The 13737-nt window shown below is 39.4% G+C and overlaps 1 protein-coding gene across 3 annotated transcripts in view; it reads left to right on the plus strand.

The window, feature by feature from the left end:
- Positions 1–421: 421 nt before the first annotated feature.
- WTAP (WT1 associated protein) overlaps positions 422–13737 on the plus strand; it is a 26513-nt gene continuing 13197 nt past the window's right edge. The window contains exons 1-4 of one of the 3 annotated variants that reach the window (XM_049654530.1): positions 422–503; positions 7552–7589; positions 9833–9888; positions 12670–12728. In XM_049654530.1, the coding sequence (XP_049510487.1) occupies positions 7560–7589; positions 9833–9888; positions 12670–12728 (145 nt within the window). In that variant the 5' untranslated portion in view covers positions 422–503; positions 7552–7559. Of the gene's footprint in view, positions 504–748; positions 838–3283; positions 5186–7551; positions 7590–9832; positions 9889–12669; positions 12729–13737 lie in introns of those variants that run through there. The other 2 variants (XM_049654529.1, XM_049654531.1) reach the window with 2 other exon arrangements.

A 13737-nucleotide genomic window follows, 5' to 3' on the forward strand; every position in this document is an offset into this window, starting at 1 on the left:
GCTTCACGACAGAAGACAGAACGCTGGTTTCCGAGGCTTCCAACATCACGGCTTAGTCAAGCCTAAACCGACCCACCCACGGCCTCGTTCCCGAGGTAGCACCTGGCCCGCCAGCGCGCGGAAGCATCACCGATGGACGCTACACCATACAGCAACCAATCACGCGCCGCCTGGCCCAGATTCCTCCGCCAGAGGCGGCGCTGCAGCCGCAGGTGGCCGGCCAGCGCGTTCGCCCCGCGCCGCCAATCGCGACCCCCGCCGCCCTTCCCGTGATGCCCCGCGGCTGACCTCCGACCTCGCCTCCCACCCCTCCCTGCGGCCCTCTTCTCCCCCGGCCCCTGCTGGATTTGCCGCGTTCCGGAGGCTGTGGGGCGTGCCACCGAGGCGCAGCCCCCCCCCCCCCCCACGTAGCGCCTGGGCGGGTGCCGTCCCTTCGTCTTTCCTCCCCGTGGCGGGGCCTGGGGACGGGCCGGGGGCTGCGGCCGCGTCCGGGAGGCGACTCGGTGAGTGAGCCGGACGCTGACAGGACCCGGCGGCGATGAGGGCGGGCTACGGCTGCGGCGCTTGAGGGCCGGGCGGTGGGCGGCGCGGGGCGGGGCGGGGCGGGGCGGGGCGGCGGGAGGAGCGGGAAGGGGGTGGGGCGTCGGGGCCTCGCGTCCTCCCTCAGCGCCATTTTGTGGCAGCGAGACCCGCAAATAAAGGGGAGCGCCGGGGCTGCGGCGGGAGGAGGAGCGCGGGGGCCGGCGGTAGCGCGGTCTGGCCGCCTGGGCGGTGAGCGGGCAGCGCGGCCTTGGCCTATGTGACTGGGCGGCGCCGGCGCGGCCTCCGTCTGGAGAGGTAGGTGCGGGCCGCCGGCGGGAGCGGCCGCGAGGACCTCCGGGTCCCGAGGGCTGAGGCGCGGCCGACCCGGGTAAGGGGTGGGCAGAGCCCGGAGGGCGACTCGGGGCTCCCGGGCCCGCCGGCCTCCCGTTAGCTGCGCTTTCTTCTCGCCTGCGGGGACACTTCCGCCGCCCCGAGGCCATTTTGCCTTCGGCCTCCGTCCCGGGGGCGAGGCAGGCGCTCCCGCGGGCCGGCGATACCGGGAGGCCGCCCCCTCGGTGTGCGTCGTGTCCCCGCCTCGGTGTCGCCCCCTCCCACCTCTCCGCGGGATCCCGAGGGTTGGCGGCACCCAACGAGTTCGTGAAGGGAAGGAAAGCCGTGCACCAAATTTCACGTCGCGCAGTAGGTTATTGCTGCAGCTGCGTCCTCCTGTAGCCTTCCATTTTTGAATGATTGCATGCATTCTGAGTAAAGAAAAAATCCTTTATTGAATTAGAGGTTTTCGTGAAATTTCGGGGTCTCACCTTGGGTCTTTCCAAGGCTGCTGTTTACTCCTGTCGTTCAGTAGCATCCGATGAGGCTAGTCGGCGAAAGAAATTGCAGTCCACCAGGTGGCATGTGATAAAGGATGAAGTTAAATTTGGAGGGTTTGGGTGCGTGCCTTTCGGGAGTTCTTTCAGAGCTTACCTTGTCTTAAACAGGTAGCTATAGCCAGGTAATCAGGATTGTCATTTCTCACTGGCGGACCTTAAGCAACCTCCCTAAATTTCTAAGTCCCAAAGGACGAAAGTAATAATAAAAATGTGTCCCCGGCACTGTTGATGTGTTACTTAGCTTATGTAATTTATAGAACTTAGTAGTGTCTAGTTTTCCTGATTCAATTTTGAGTCCTACTTGCTCAAAATATTTTTTGTGTTAGAAATGAGTTGGTATATGCGATACAGAAAATCCGTGGTCGCTCTACGATGTGGACGAGAGCTGTAATAATTTGTACAGTACGTTACAGCTTTCACAGTCCTTTGTGTTCTTGTATGTACGTATGTGCTTGTATGTATATAGTATAGAATCTCCTAGAAAATAACCTTTGCCTGATATGGTCTTAGCACTTTGATATAACTGTATGTTACCTCGCTCTTGAAAGAAGATTTTGTCGCTAATTAGCAAAACAATATCCAGATAATGTTTGGTTTTATGCTTGTTTTTTAAATTATGTTTATTTTTTTTTTACCTGTTTTCTGAAACTCAGATTATCAGAAAAACTTTTCAGTATTCCCATAATAGTATATTCCATTGGACATTAACCTGGTCCATCAGATTAGAACTCCGAGCTATAAATATTCTCCGGTCTTGACAATGTAGTTGTTGCGTTTTGGTTTAATTGTTTTTAATGCATATTAAACTTTTAATGTTGATATTTTGTTTAAAAAATCATTTGTGTAGCATTTTTATGGCACTTGGATGTTGAGATTTCCAACACTATGTGAGGCAGGCAAAATTGGTATCCTTTTTTTGCTGATTTGGAGACTGCAGCCCAGAGTTAAGTGACTTGCTCAAGATCCATGACTGATAAGAATCAGGAAAAGGTGGTTTTCCAGTTCCTAATTAGTACCCTTTTTACCTACCACAGACCCAGTGTTGTATGCTGTCAGATTATTAGTTTCTTGAGTTTAGTTATGATTAGGTTCAGTGAGGTACATGCTTTCTTAAATTGTGTTGGCTGGTGTTCGCCTAAGAGAGAACAGAGTTGCATAACTTCGGGTCATAATGCTAAGAGCCAGGGAAGTACTGGGATCTGGGATGCTAGGCACCTAGCCAACCAAAACTGAACTCTCCATCATTAAATGTTTCTCATTGTTAAGGCATTTAGAGTACATGGTGGTTCTGAGATCTGAATTTAAGAGGTTATCCCTGAATTAATCCATAGGAATAACTGAAACCTTTACATAATTAAAAAAAATTTTTTTTAATGTTTTTATTTATTTTTGAAGGAGAGAGAGACAGAGCATGAGCGGGGGAGGGGCAGAGAGAGAGGGAGACACAGAACTCGAAGCAGGCCCCAGGCTCTAAGGTGTCAGCACAGAGCAGATGCGGGGCTTGAACTCACGAACTGTAAGATCATGACCTGATCTGATGCTCAACCGACTGAGGCGCCCCCTATTTTGCTTTTTTTATATTCTTAGATTAGTTAAGCTTAATAATTATTGACGATGGGAGAGTGGGAGAATAATCCATCTTAATCAGTTACCAACTTTTGAGAGGTGTGGCGTTTGGGGTCCTAACCCCCAATTTATTAATAGCTGTTTTGACCAGAGCTAATCACCAGATGACCCAATCATTTTCATCATCTAGAAGATGGGGACTAACTTTGATTTTGGAAAGTTTTGATTATTAAGCATGTGACTCATAGCACTTAATATTATATTCATTTCCGCCCTCCCACCCCCCCAAGATTCTGAATTTAAATCTAGATATTTCAGTCATTCATTTTTCTGATACAAAAGTAGGTGGTTCTAAGAACCTGGAGTAAACATTGTCTTTATGAATCTAGAATTGATTTTAGATGGCTATTGTGCTTGTCAGTTGAAATTTAAAAGTTGCCTTAGGCAATAATAATTTTCTTAGTACATTCATGTAATATGAAAGACAAATTTGAGAACCAAGTTCTATTTTGACTAAATAGTTAAATATTGATGCTTTTAAATTTAAATATGTTCTAATTTGCCTTTTCCCTTTTTTTTTTTTTGCTTTTGACTCTTGTGGCATATTATGGATTCTCAAGGAAAGAGTGACATTTCAACAGCTATAAATCAGGGAGGGATTTCTTTAAAAATGCTTATGCTTTGAATTCCCAAGCCACATACATATCCTATAACGTGTGGAATGACCTGTGACTCTGAGAATCGACATAAAATGCAAACCTTTATACAAAAACATTTATTTCTGATGTATGTCACAAATTTACATATTTAGTTTTATAAAGAGCATACAGATATTCGTTAAGCTGTGTGTAATGAAAATTTGCCCACCATCAAACTTTTTAGAAAGAAAGAGAACATAAACTAATGTTAAAAATTTTAACAGCTTGCTGTTTAGAATTCTAAAAATTGGAGATCAAGCATTCTACAGTGGGGCTTAGAAACAAAGACGGGAGCATGTCTTGATAGTTATCCTCAACCTGTGAATTCTCCTTTCAGTTTCTTCAAGAAGTAGCGACTGAAAGTTTTTATTTTTTTGATGGGGAGAAGGAAACTAATAATTGCTTATTTTGTGCCGGTCACCATGCTAAAGATTAGTGTTTATCTTTAGAAGTAGCTGAATAGTTTTGAGCCTTGGGTGGTGGTAATCCTTTTTGGGTTGGGCAAAATGGGCTCAGAAGTTCTGGGTTTTTTTAATTTTTATTTTCAAAGTTTGTCACTCTCTTAGATAAAAGCAGGGTTATTAGAATTTCATGTGTTTCCCAGTCCTTTAAATGCCCTTTAAAAACAGTTTAGCTTATTCATTGCTAATTAAGTGTTTAATTAATTTTATTTTAATGGAATAATCTGAATACGTATTAAAAGAATGAACCAATCTGGGGGAAAATGTCATGTTACAGAAGCATTTACTAGTTTATAAACTGGAATTTATGTTTAATAACAGCCATAATCCTTAAGTTTTACAACTAAAATTCTGAGTAGCTGTGGTGCCCATTTAGCAATACTGTGGATTACCTATCCACAGTGATAAATCTAGCAGTTTTGAAACTGTCACTCATAGCAGTGTTATCACAGTATCTGTTACATTAGGTTCCATATTTATTCTCAAGATTTTACTGTAGGTCATCTTGGTTTTTTTTTGGGGGGGGGCGGGAATTAGATTGGCTTATTTAGTTCACTTTTATGATTTCATTGGTAATTGAAGCAAATTCATTTGTTCATACTTCCATTCAGCATGTTTGAGTGTCTCCAGTGTACTGTGCCATCAGCAGTGAATAAGACAATTCTAATGGGTCTTATTTTATAATTGGGAGAAACAGATAAGTATGCAAAATATCAGCTTAATGATAAGAACTGTGAAGAAACATAAAGCCTGATGTGAGGGGATAGTAAGGGATCAGTGCACTATTTTGAGTGAGTTGGGTGCCTTTAGAAGGAGTAGTGACTTGCAGAGGCACATGTATACTAGTTAAAAATGGCTAGAAGTTCAGAGGGCCAGAATTGTCTCGTAGGTTTTTTTAAATGTTTATTTATTTTGAGAGAGAGAGTGAATCCCAATTGGAATCTGCTCTGTCAGCTTGGAACCCAACAAGGGGCTTGAACTCAAGAACCTTGAGATCATACCTGAGCCGGAAGCAAGAGTCAGACACCTAACCAACTGACCCACCCAGGTGCCCTTCATCGGTTTTTAAAAGTTATTTAGTTTTTTTTTTTTTTAATTTTTTTAACGTTTATTTATTTTTGAGACAGAGAGAGACAGAGCATGAACAGGGGAGGAGCAGAGAGAGAGGGAGATACAGAATCTGAAACAGGCTCCAGGCTCTGAGCTGTCAGCACAGAGCCCGACGCGGGGCTCGAACTCATGGACCGTGAGATCATGACCTGAGCCGAAGTCGGACGCTTAACCGACCAAGCCACCCAAGCGCCCCTAAAAGTTATTTAGTTTATTGACATTTACCTGTTATATTTAGCTCAAATGGGAAATTCTAAGGAAATGCCAGGCTTGATTTCTGGGTTCCAGTAGGTTGCAGTCTAGTAGAGTGAGTACACTTTGAACATACAAGTAGACCTCTGAGGACAAACATGGTGAAGGTTTGTTTCCCAGATGATTGGAATCACTGGTATCACGTTAGGATAGTCAAAGAAGAAAAATATACAGATTTTATATCGTAGAAATAATGGTCATGTCTTCATAGGTTTTGGTCAGCGACTTGGTCAGCTTCTTAGTTCAGAAACAGATAACCTCAGATTTTTGCCTTCTGCCCCCAATGATAAAATTATTAAAGAAGGAAGAATTAAGCCAGCAATATATAATATCAACTTACGGGTTTTTTTTTTTTTTGTAAAATGTACTGATTTCTTTAACACTGATTTCTCTATCTAGTCTGAAAATGAGGTTTTAATGGCAGCATATGATTAGAATGTCTGATTTACACAGTTGGGATTGTATGTAACATAAAAAGTGATATTGGAAGATTATCTCCTTTTGAGGACTCTCAAATAGTAAGAAATCAAGTAGCTTTTAAAAATTCAGTTTTAGGGGCACCTGGGTGGCTCAGTCAAACATCCTACTCTTGATTTTGGCTCAGGTCAACATCTCACTGAGTTTGAGTACCATGTGTGTGTGTGGGTGCCCATGCTCTCTCAAATAAATAATTCAGTTTTAAATTATAAATTCTTTGGTTAATTTTTTTATTGAGGTATAATTGACGTATCTTTAGCTTCAGATGTACAATATAATGGTTTGATATTGGTATATATCGTGAAATGCTCACTATAGTAAGCCTAGTTACCATCTGTTACCACAGAAAGTTTTTTTTCCTTGTGAAGACTTTCAAGATTTATTCTATTAGCAACTTTCAAACATGCAGTACAGTATTGCTAATTATAGTACCATGCTGTGTGTTACATCATTGCAACTTATTTCCCTTTGGCTGAATGCTTAATAGTTTGGGATTTGTAATAAGTGTGGGTAAGTAAAATAAATATAAAGGAAGTTTAAAATATAAGGGGAAGATTCATGACAGTGCTGTTGGAAATAAAACTTAGGAATGAATTTAAATTTGCTTGTGTCCTTATTTGAACAATAGGAGGTATCAGAAAGTGTTTTCAATAAACATAATAAAGTTACTGAGAGTAGTTCTTCTATATAACCTGTCTTTTGCAACTGGGTTCAGTAAATTTTGTATACGTTTATAAAAAGCTAACTTGACATAAATTCTGTGGCATAAAATTAAGTAGTTTGGGAATATTTTTATTAAGGTGTAGTATATAATGTATATAAATATTCATTGTACAGTGGTGAATTATCATGATGATGACAGATTCTACTTTACTATAGCAACCTAATGCTGTAAAAGGAAAGATTTAGCAACTGGTACTACCCTTCCTATTCTTGTGGAAGATGTCTGGGATACTGCCTGAGGTCAGTATCTGAGTTTAGTACAAAGCTATCGCTTCCGTAAGGTTTCTCTTTCTCATAGGACAGTTGTAAGAATGCATTGAGAGTTACATTTCTGGTCAATCCTTTATGGGAACATCAAAAGGAATGATCAGTTTTTTTAACAAAGGAATTCTTAAAAAAAAAACCTAAAGACAGTAGTAACAAAAGATGTTAACAAAGGAGAAGATGGGTGTGGAGTATACTGGAGCCCTGTGATATCTTTGTAACTTTTTTGTAAATCTAAAACTTAAAAAATAAAAGGTTTTTAGGAGCGCCGGTTAACTCATGGTTTGTGAGTTCAAGTCCTGTGTCAGGTTCTGTGCTGACAGCTGAGAGCCTGGAGCCTGCTTCAGATTCTGTGTCTCCCTCTCTCTCCACCCCTCCCCCGCTCAGGCACGTGCTGTCTCTCTCTCTTTCTGTCTCTCAAAAATAAATAAGCATTTTAAAAAAAAACTATGAAATAAAAGGTTTTTAAATAAATAACCTAGTGATTAACTAAGTTGCCTAATTGGTTTAGAAAAGCCAGTATATTTTGTTCCTACCTTAACTGGGAGAAAATCAATCGAACCTCTGCTCTCTGCCTCTTTTTCCTAGGATTCAAGATGACCAACGAGGAACCTCTTCCCAAAAAGGTGTGTTTTTCCAGCAGTTTTTTAAGCACTTTGTGTTTGGGGGGGGGGGGTGTTTAATAGAATTAAAGGGACTGTCCTTATTTGCTTATTGTTCATTCTTTTGCCTTATAACACTAATAGCATTGTGGGTGTATAATGTGTTAGACATAATCTTATAGGGAGTGTATTTTTAGAATATTTTGAGTTTTTAAAAAACTTTTATCTCCATGGTCTACTCTTAATCTTTATTTTACAAGTAATTCCATCTACATGACTATAAGTGTCAAAAAAGATTCCTTCACAAGTTCTTATAAGTTGCTTATTTTTTTTTTTCCTACTTTTTAAATCCCTTTGGTTGTGTGGTAAAACCACTTCTGTGTTTTTCAAGAAAAGGTTACAGCTAGTTCTTAGATCCTGCCTTTCCTCTGAAGTTTGTTTTCTAGTCTTATTTTCTCCTTGTCCTATATCCCTAACTTAATTCAATTTAGTCAGTCACAGAATTACAAAATAACATTGTTCGTAAAAGTAATTTATAATTCAAGTGGGAAAGCAGGGTATGTACAAATTAAGCAGTGAGAATTTAGGTGAACACTTAAGGTGGTATTATGGGAATTCGTCTTTAGTTTTGAAGTTAAATTATTCATGAAATAAAGAATTGTAATGTGTTTTAATCAGAATTGTGTGCTTTTTGTTAGACTTTTAATGTATTTTGGTACAGTGATTTTCCCTTTTCCTTTTGATGATAGTACTATTACACTGGTTAGTGTTGCAATTTGAAGCAAGTTTCTTAAAAAGGAAACTAATAAAGCATTAATTTCATACTAAAGTAGGAGAGGTGTCTCACCTGTATAGTCTTCATTTGGTATAGAGAAAACACACAATGTTTCTCAATTTACAAAGCAGTTTCAGCTAGTTGGAATATTGTGCTCATTTTTTTTTTTTAACTTTTTATTTTGAAACAATTACTGATTCATAGGAAGTTGCAAAGAAATGTACAGGAAGGTTCTGTGTGCTCTTCACCCAGCCTCCTTCAGGGTTAATTTTGCATAACTATCAGAATCTTGTATAACAATATGAAAACCAGGAACTTGGCATTGGCACAATCCACAGAGCTTATGTGTGTGTTCTGTGTGTGTGTGTGTGTGTGTGTGTGTGTGTGTAGCTCTGTGCAGTTTTTTCATGGGTAATTAAGTGTAACCATCACCACAACCAAAATAGTCAACCGAACCATTACTAATAAGCCTCCATTTTGCTACTCCTCCATAGCCCCATCCATCCTTTCCCTCTCCATCCCAAACCCCTGGCAACCACTAATCGGTTCTCTATTTTAGTAATTCTGCTGTTTCACAAAAGTTACACCAAAGAAATTATGCAGTATGTATGTTTTTTTCCCACTCAGTAAAATTTTCTGGAGGTTTGTCCCAAGTTGATCCATAGACTGTTTCTTTCTTAATGGTAAATACAGTATTCCAAGGGTTTGGATATATTGTAATTTGACCTGTTGAAGGAAGTTTGGGGGCTATTACAAATAAAGTTGTGAACATTCATATACAAATTTCTGTATGAAAATAAATTTATTTCTCACCAGCAATGTATGACACCCAGTATTTGGTGTTACTACTGTTCTTTAAAGCCATTCTGATCAATGTGTAGTGATAGCTCATTGGAGTTGTAATTTGCATTTCCTTAAGAATGATGCTTATATTAAAGATAAGTAGTTCACTTTTGAAAAACTTCTTTTCAATAAAATAAGATTTAAAAAAACATAATATATATTGAGCCATTTAAGTCTCAGGCTCTGGAAATGTTTCATCTCAGTACAGAGCTCCTTTTAGGAAGGGTGCTGTGTGATTTTAGTAATAAGGGTAATCCTAATAACAGAAATGAGGGATTAAAATGTTACGATCCTGTTTAAATAAAAAAATGTGAAGAATATAAGAACTAGGAGTATTCAGTACTTAAAAGTTTTAGGAATTGGGTTTCTGGGTGGCTAAGTTGGTTAAGCGTCCAACTCTTGATGTTGACTCAGGTCCTGATCTCATCGTTCCTGAGATGGAGCCCCGTGTTGGGCTCTGCGCTCACAGCATGGAGCCTGCTTGGGATTCCTTCTCTTCCTCTTTCTACCCTTCCCCTTCTCAGGCATGTGTGCGTGCGCTCGCTCTCTCTCTCTCTCTCTCTCTCTCTTTCTCAAAAATAAAAATAAACTTTGGAAAAAGAAGTTTTAGGAAGAGCAGTCAGTTCATGTTTTAAATCTCTTTGTATAGGTTCGACTGAGTGAAACAGACTTCAAAGTTATGGCACGAGATGAGTTAATTCTAAGGTAAAAAAAATTTTTTTAACCAAAAATATAAAGCACTTTCTATAGAACATACTGTGATTCTATCCTGTAATTATCTTCAAGTTAGACTTTTCTTTTTAACGTTAATGCATCCTCAAATCACTTAATGTACTGTCGAGCATAATATGGTCTGTTCATTGTGTAAACATTGAAGGAAGTATAACACTTCATAGAACTAAAGTACTAGCTTGGGTAGCTTCTAGACTAATAGGTAACTTGAGGTTTTCTTGAGGGAAGATACTCAGAATTTTAACTGAAAGCATTTGTACTCCATGTGTATAACTTGGCTATGGGGAATCACCCTGCTTTCAGAAGGCTTTTAGTTTAACAAGTATATAGACTTGTTTTGATGTTATTTTTTCCTTTTCTGTTCAACATGTGAAAAAGTTGTAGTCCTGAAGGATGACAAGTCTAGTTATGGAAGACATATCATTTGCTGATAGGCAAAGTTACTCTTTCTCAGAACTGACTTTGGTCAGCTCATTTAACTATATCCATTTTCTCATCTGCAGGTTAAAGGAGTTGAATTAAATTATTTTTAAAGGTTACTTTAAGCTCTGAATTTCTATGGTTATTCTGTAAATGTCTTTGGAAACCAGATTGTCAAGAACAGCATTAAGGGTTTTTTTTTTTTAATGTAAAATATGATCAGCACTGGTTTTGTGTTGTGTAACTTAAATGTGTTCTTTTTGCATTTTATTACTTTGTGTGGTAAGTTTTTTACATGATAGTTTTTAGAACAAAGATTTTTCAGGGCACCTTTGCCAAGGTCATTGAACTTTTTTCTCTAGAACTTTCCAAGTGATTTTTACTTGAATAAGTAAATTTAATTGGCTGGAAGTAGGGGAGAGAAGAAAGGTGTTTTTATAAGATGGGCAGGCACAGATGACATGTTCCATTGTTAACTAGAATCTGATAATTTCCCACCTCCTTCAGCTACTCTATTGTAGACAAGCTCTTTATCTTCTTCGTGCAGAGGACAGTTTTTCCATTGCATACATTTATTTTCCTGCACATGAAATTTAAATCCATAGTATTCTAAAACACTCTTATCCTCCTGCTGAGGTAGTCCCTTGTTTATGATAATACTGCCATTCACATGTTGATACTGTCTCTGTATATTTGGTTGGTGTGTGCAGTCTTTTTCTTGATTCATCTGTAGGGGGAGAAATCAGTGCTATGATCTTAATAAAACTCATGGTAGCAATTTTTTATATTAAGTTACCTTTAAGGTTTTAAGTCATGTGCAGTTTATATTCTTGAAGTCAGTTTAACTTCTCTTTCTTCAGGGAATTCTCACATATGACTTTTAAGTGAGTTTTTGTCCTCATTAATTCTCCTGGTGATTTTAAATCAAGTTCTGCTTATTTAACTGTTCTGTGTTTTTTCTGTCATCTTGATAAGGATTTTTTGGCTGAGCTTTTATATTTTTCTGTTCCTCTAAAATAGTTGTTAATGTGGCTTCCACAAAAGATGTTTATTCATCTCCAAACATTGAGTGAAACTCCTGTTTGTGTCCTAGGTTGTAGGGCCCGTAAAAATAAGCATGCCTTTGACTGAACAGTAGTCTGAACAGTAAAAGGTGAATTTGCTTGGTATCCTGGAATTTTTTTTGTTCATTGTGTTGTAATGTTAATATCTCGTAGCAAAGCTTTCAGAAGTTTTTGAGGTTTTGTAGAAAGATTTTCTAAAATCAAGGGTACAGTTGACCCTTGAACAACACAGGTTTGAACTGTGTGGGTCCATTTACGTGCAGATTTTATACAGTACAATACTTGAAATGTATTTTGTTTTCTTAATATTTCCTTTTTCTAGGAAAATTTTCTGGCTTTATTATAAGAATATAGTATATAATACATACACAAAATACATGTTATTCAAGTGTGTATGTTACTAGTGTAAGGTTTCTTGTCAACAGTAGGCTATTAGTAGTTAAGCTTTTTAGAAAGTCCAGGGTTATACATGGATTTTTGAGCATGCAGGATTTCTCCTCCCTAAACTCCACCCCACATGGGTCAGAGGTCAACTAAATTTTGAATAGCTGTAACTGAAGAGCAGCTTGAAAACATAGCTCTTCAGAAGAACAGAATAGTAGACATTTGGGGCAGGTTACTTTTTGTTGCATAAGCATAAGTCTGGGGACCTTGTTTATCAGCAATAATAGCCAAGCTAACATAGCTTGTATTTTGAAGGTAGAGGAATATAGCAAGGAAGAAAGGTTCCCTCATACTCTCATAGCGTATGGCATTTATGCAGATTGTTTCTGCCAATTAGATACGCTTTAAAGAATAGTTCTGAGAGAGAGTGTATTCTCTCCCCCCTTTTTTACTGGCAAAAATAAATGGAGTCACGTGATATTTTCAGAAAAGAGCTAAGATAACCTTGAGTCCCTTATAAGTGGGCACATTTCTTAGGTGCCATTTGTTTGAAGTGGACAGCATATCTGAAAGTAGCGAGTTGTTTACTCTGCTTCCTTAATCCAGGCATGTGCTGAGCATCAGTGACAGCGTCCTGTAAGGCCCATGAACTGACCTGGAGGAGCACACTTAGTATATTCTCAGCAGAGAACACTTTGTTCTGTGTTTCCTTTTGCCTAGTTCCTATAAGTTGAGAAGGAATAATGAAGTGACTAACTTTATTATTGGTTAAAAATCATGTAGTGAAATTCTTGGCATTACTTAAATTTATAAGTTTATAAATTTATAAATTTAGTAAAAGCAATATCAATGTAACAACTAATATGTGAATTTATTTTTGTGCTAGATGGAAACAATATGAAGCATACGTCCAAGCTTTGGAGGGCAAATACACAGATCTTAATTGTAAGTTTTTAAGTTTCCTGAAGATTACATGAATATCTCCTTTTAGATTTTTGTTAAGGAAAATTTTTGTTGCAGGATAATTGGTTTTACTAAGCAACTGTAATTTTTGTTTAATGTTTATTTTTGTGAGAGAGACAGCACGAGTCGGGGAGGAGCAGAGAGAGAGGGAGACACAGAATCTGAAGCAGGCTCTGGGCTCTGAGCTGTCAGAGCTCTCAACCTAGAGCCCAATGTGGGGCTTGAACTCAGGAGCATTGAGATCATGACCTGAGCCAAAGTTGGACACTTAGCTGACTGAGCCACCCAGGCGCCCCAGCAATTGTAATTTTTATTCAAGCATTTTGTTCCAGAATTCTGTCCAAGCATTCACTGTATTGCTGCTGCAAAATAGGTGAATGAGCCGTGGTCTCTTTTCTTTAATTCCCTTCGTGTGTAGTTCTTGGGAAAGACCGACATCTAATAATCGTATGATAGCGAGACTGTTTTAGTAGAATTACATACAAGTGTCTGAGAGCATAGATGGGGAAACTCAACAACTACTTGAACTTTCCTTGATGTGTCCCTCATTGCTTCCACAGAAGAATTGGAAGTGAAACATGAGTTATTAGTCTTAGAAAGGAAGTACATAGAAGCACACACAACAAACTTGTAAGAGCTTCAAGTGTAACAATAGGATATATTTACAGATTTTTCAAAACCTGCTGAAAAATAATACCAACAAAGTTTATTAGTTTCAAGCCATTTTAGTTTTTGTCACTTGTCACTGAGTTAAGAATAACATACTATTTGTGAACATAAAAAACGATACAGGGGCACCTGGGGGCCTCTATCAGTTAAGCGTCCAACTTTTGATTTCAGCTCAGGTCGTGATCTCATGGTTTGTGAGATCTGTGCTGTGAGCATGGAGCCCACTTGGGATTCTCCCTCTCTCTGCTCCTTCTCTGTTCCTACATGCACTCTCAGTCCCCCCCCCCCCCCCCCCCCCCCCCCCCCCCCCCCCCCCCCCCCC

This window comes from Panthera uncia (assembly GCF_023721935.1).
Source record: "Panthera uncia isolate 11264 chromosome B2 unlocalized genomic scaffold, Puncia_PCG_1.0 HiC_scaffold_24, whole genome shotgun sequence".
Classification (NCBI taxonomy): domain Eukaryota; kingdom Metazoa; phylum Chordata; class Mammalia; order Carnivora; family Felidae; genus Panthera; species Panthera uncia.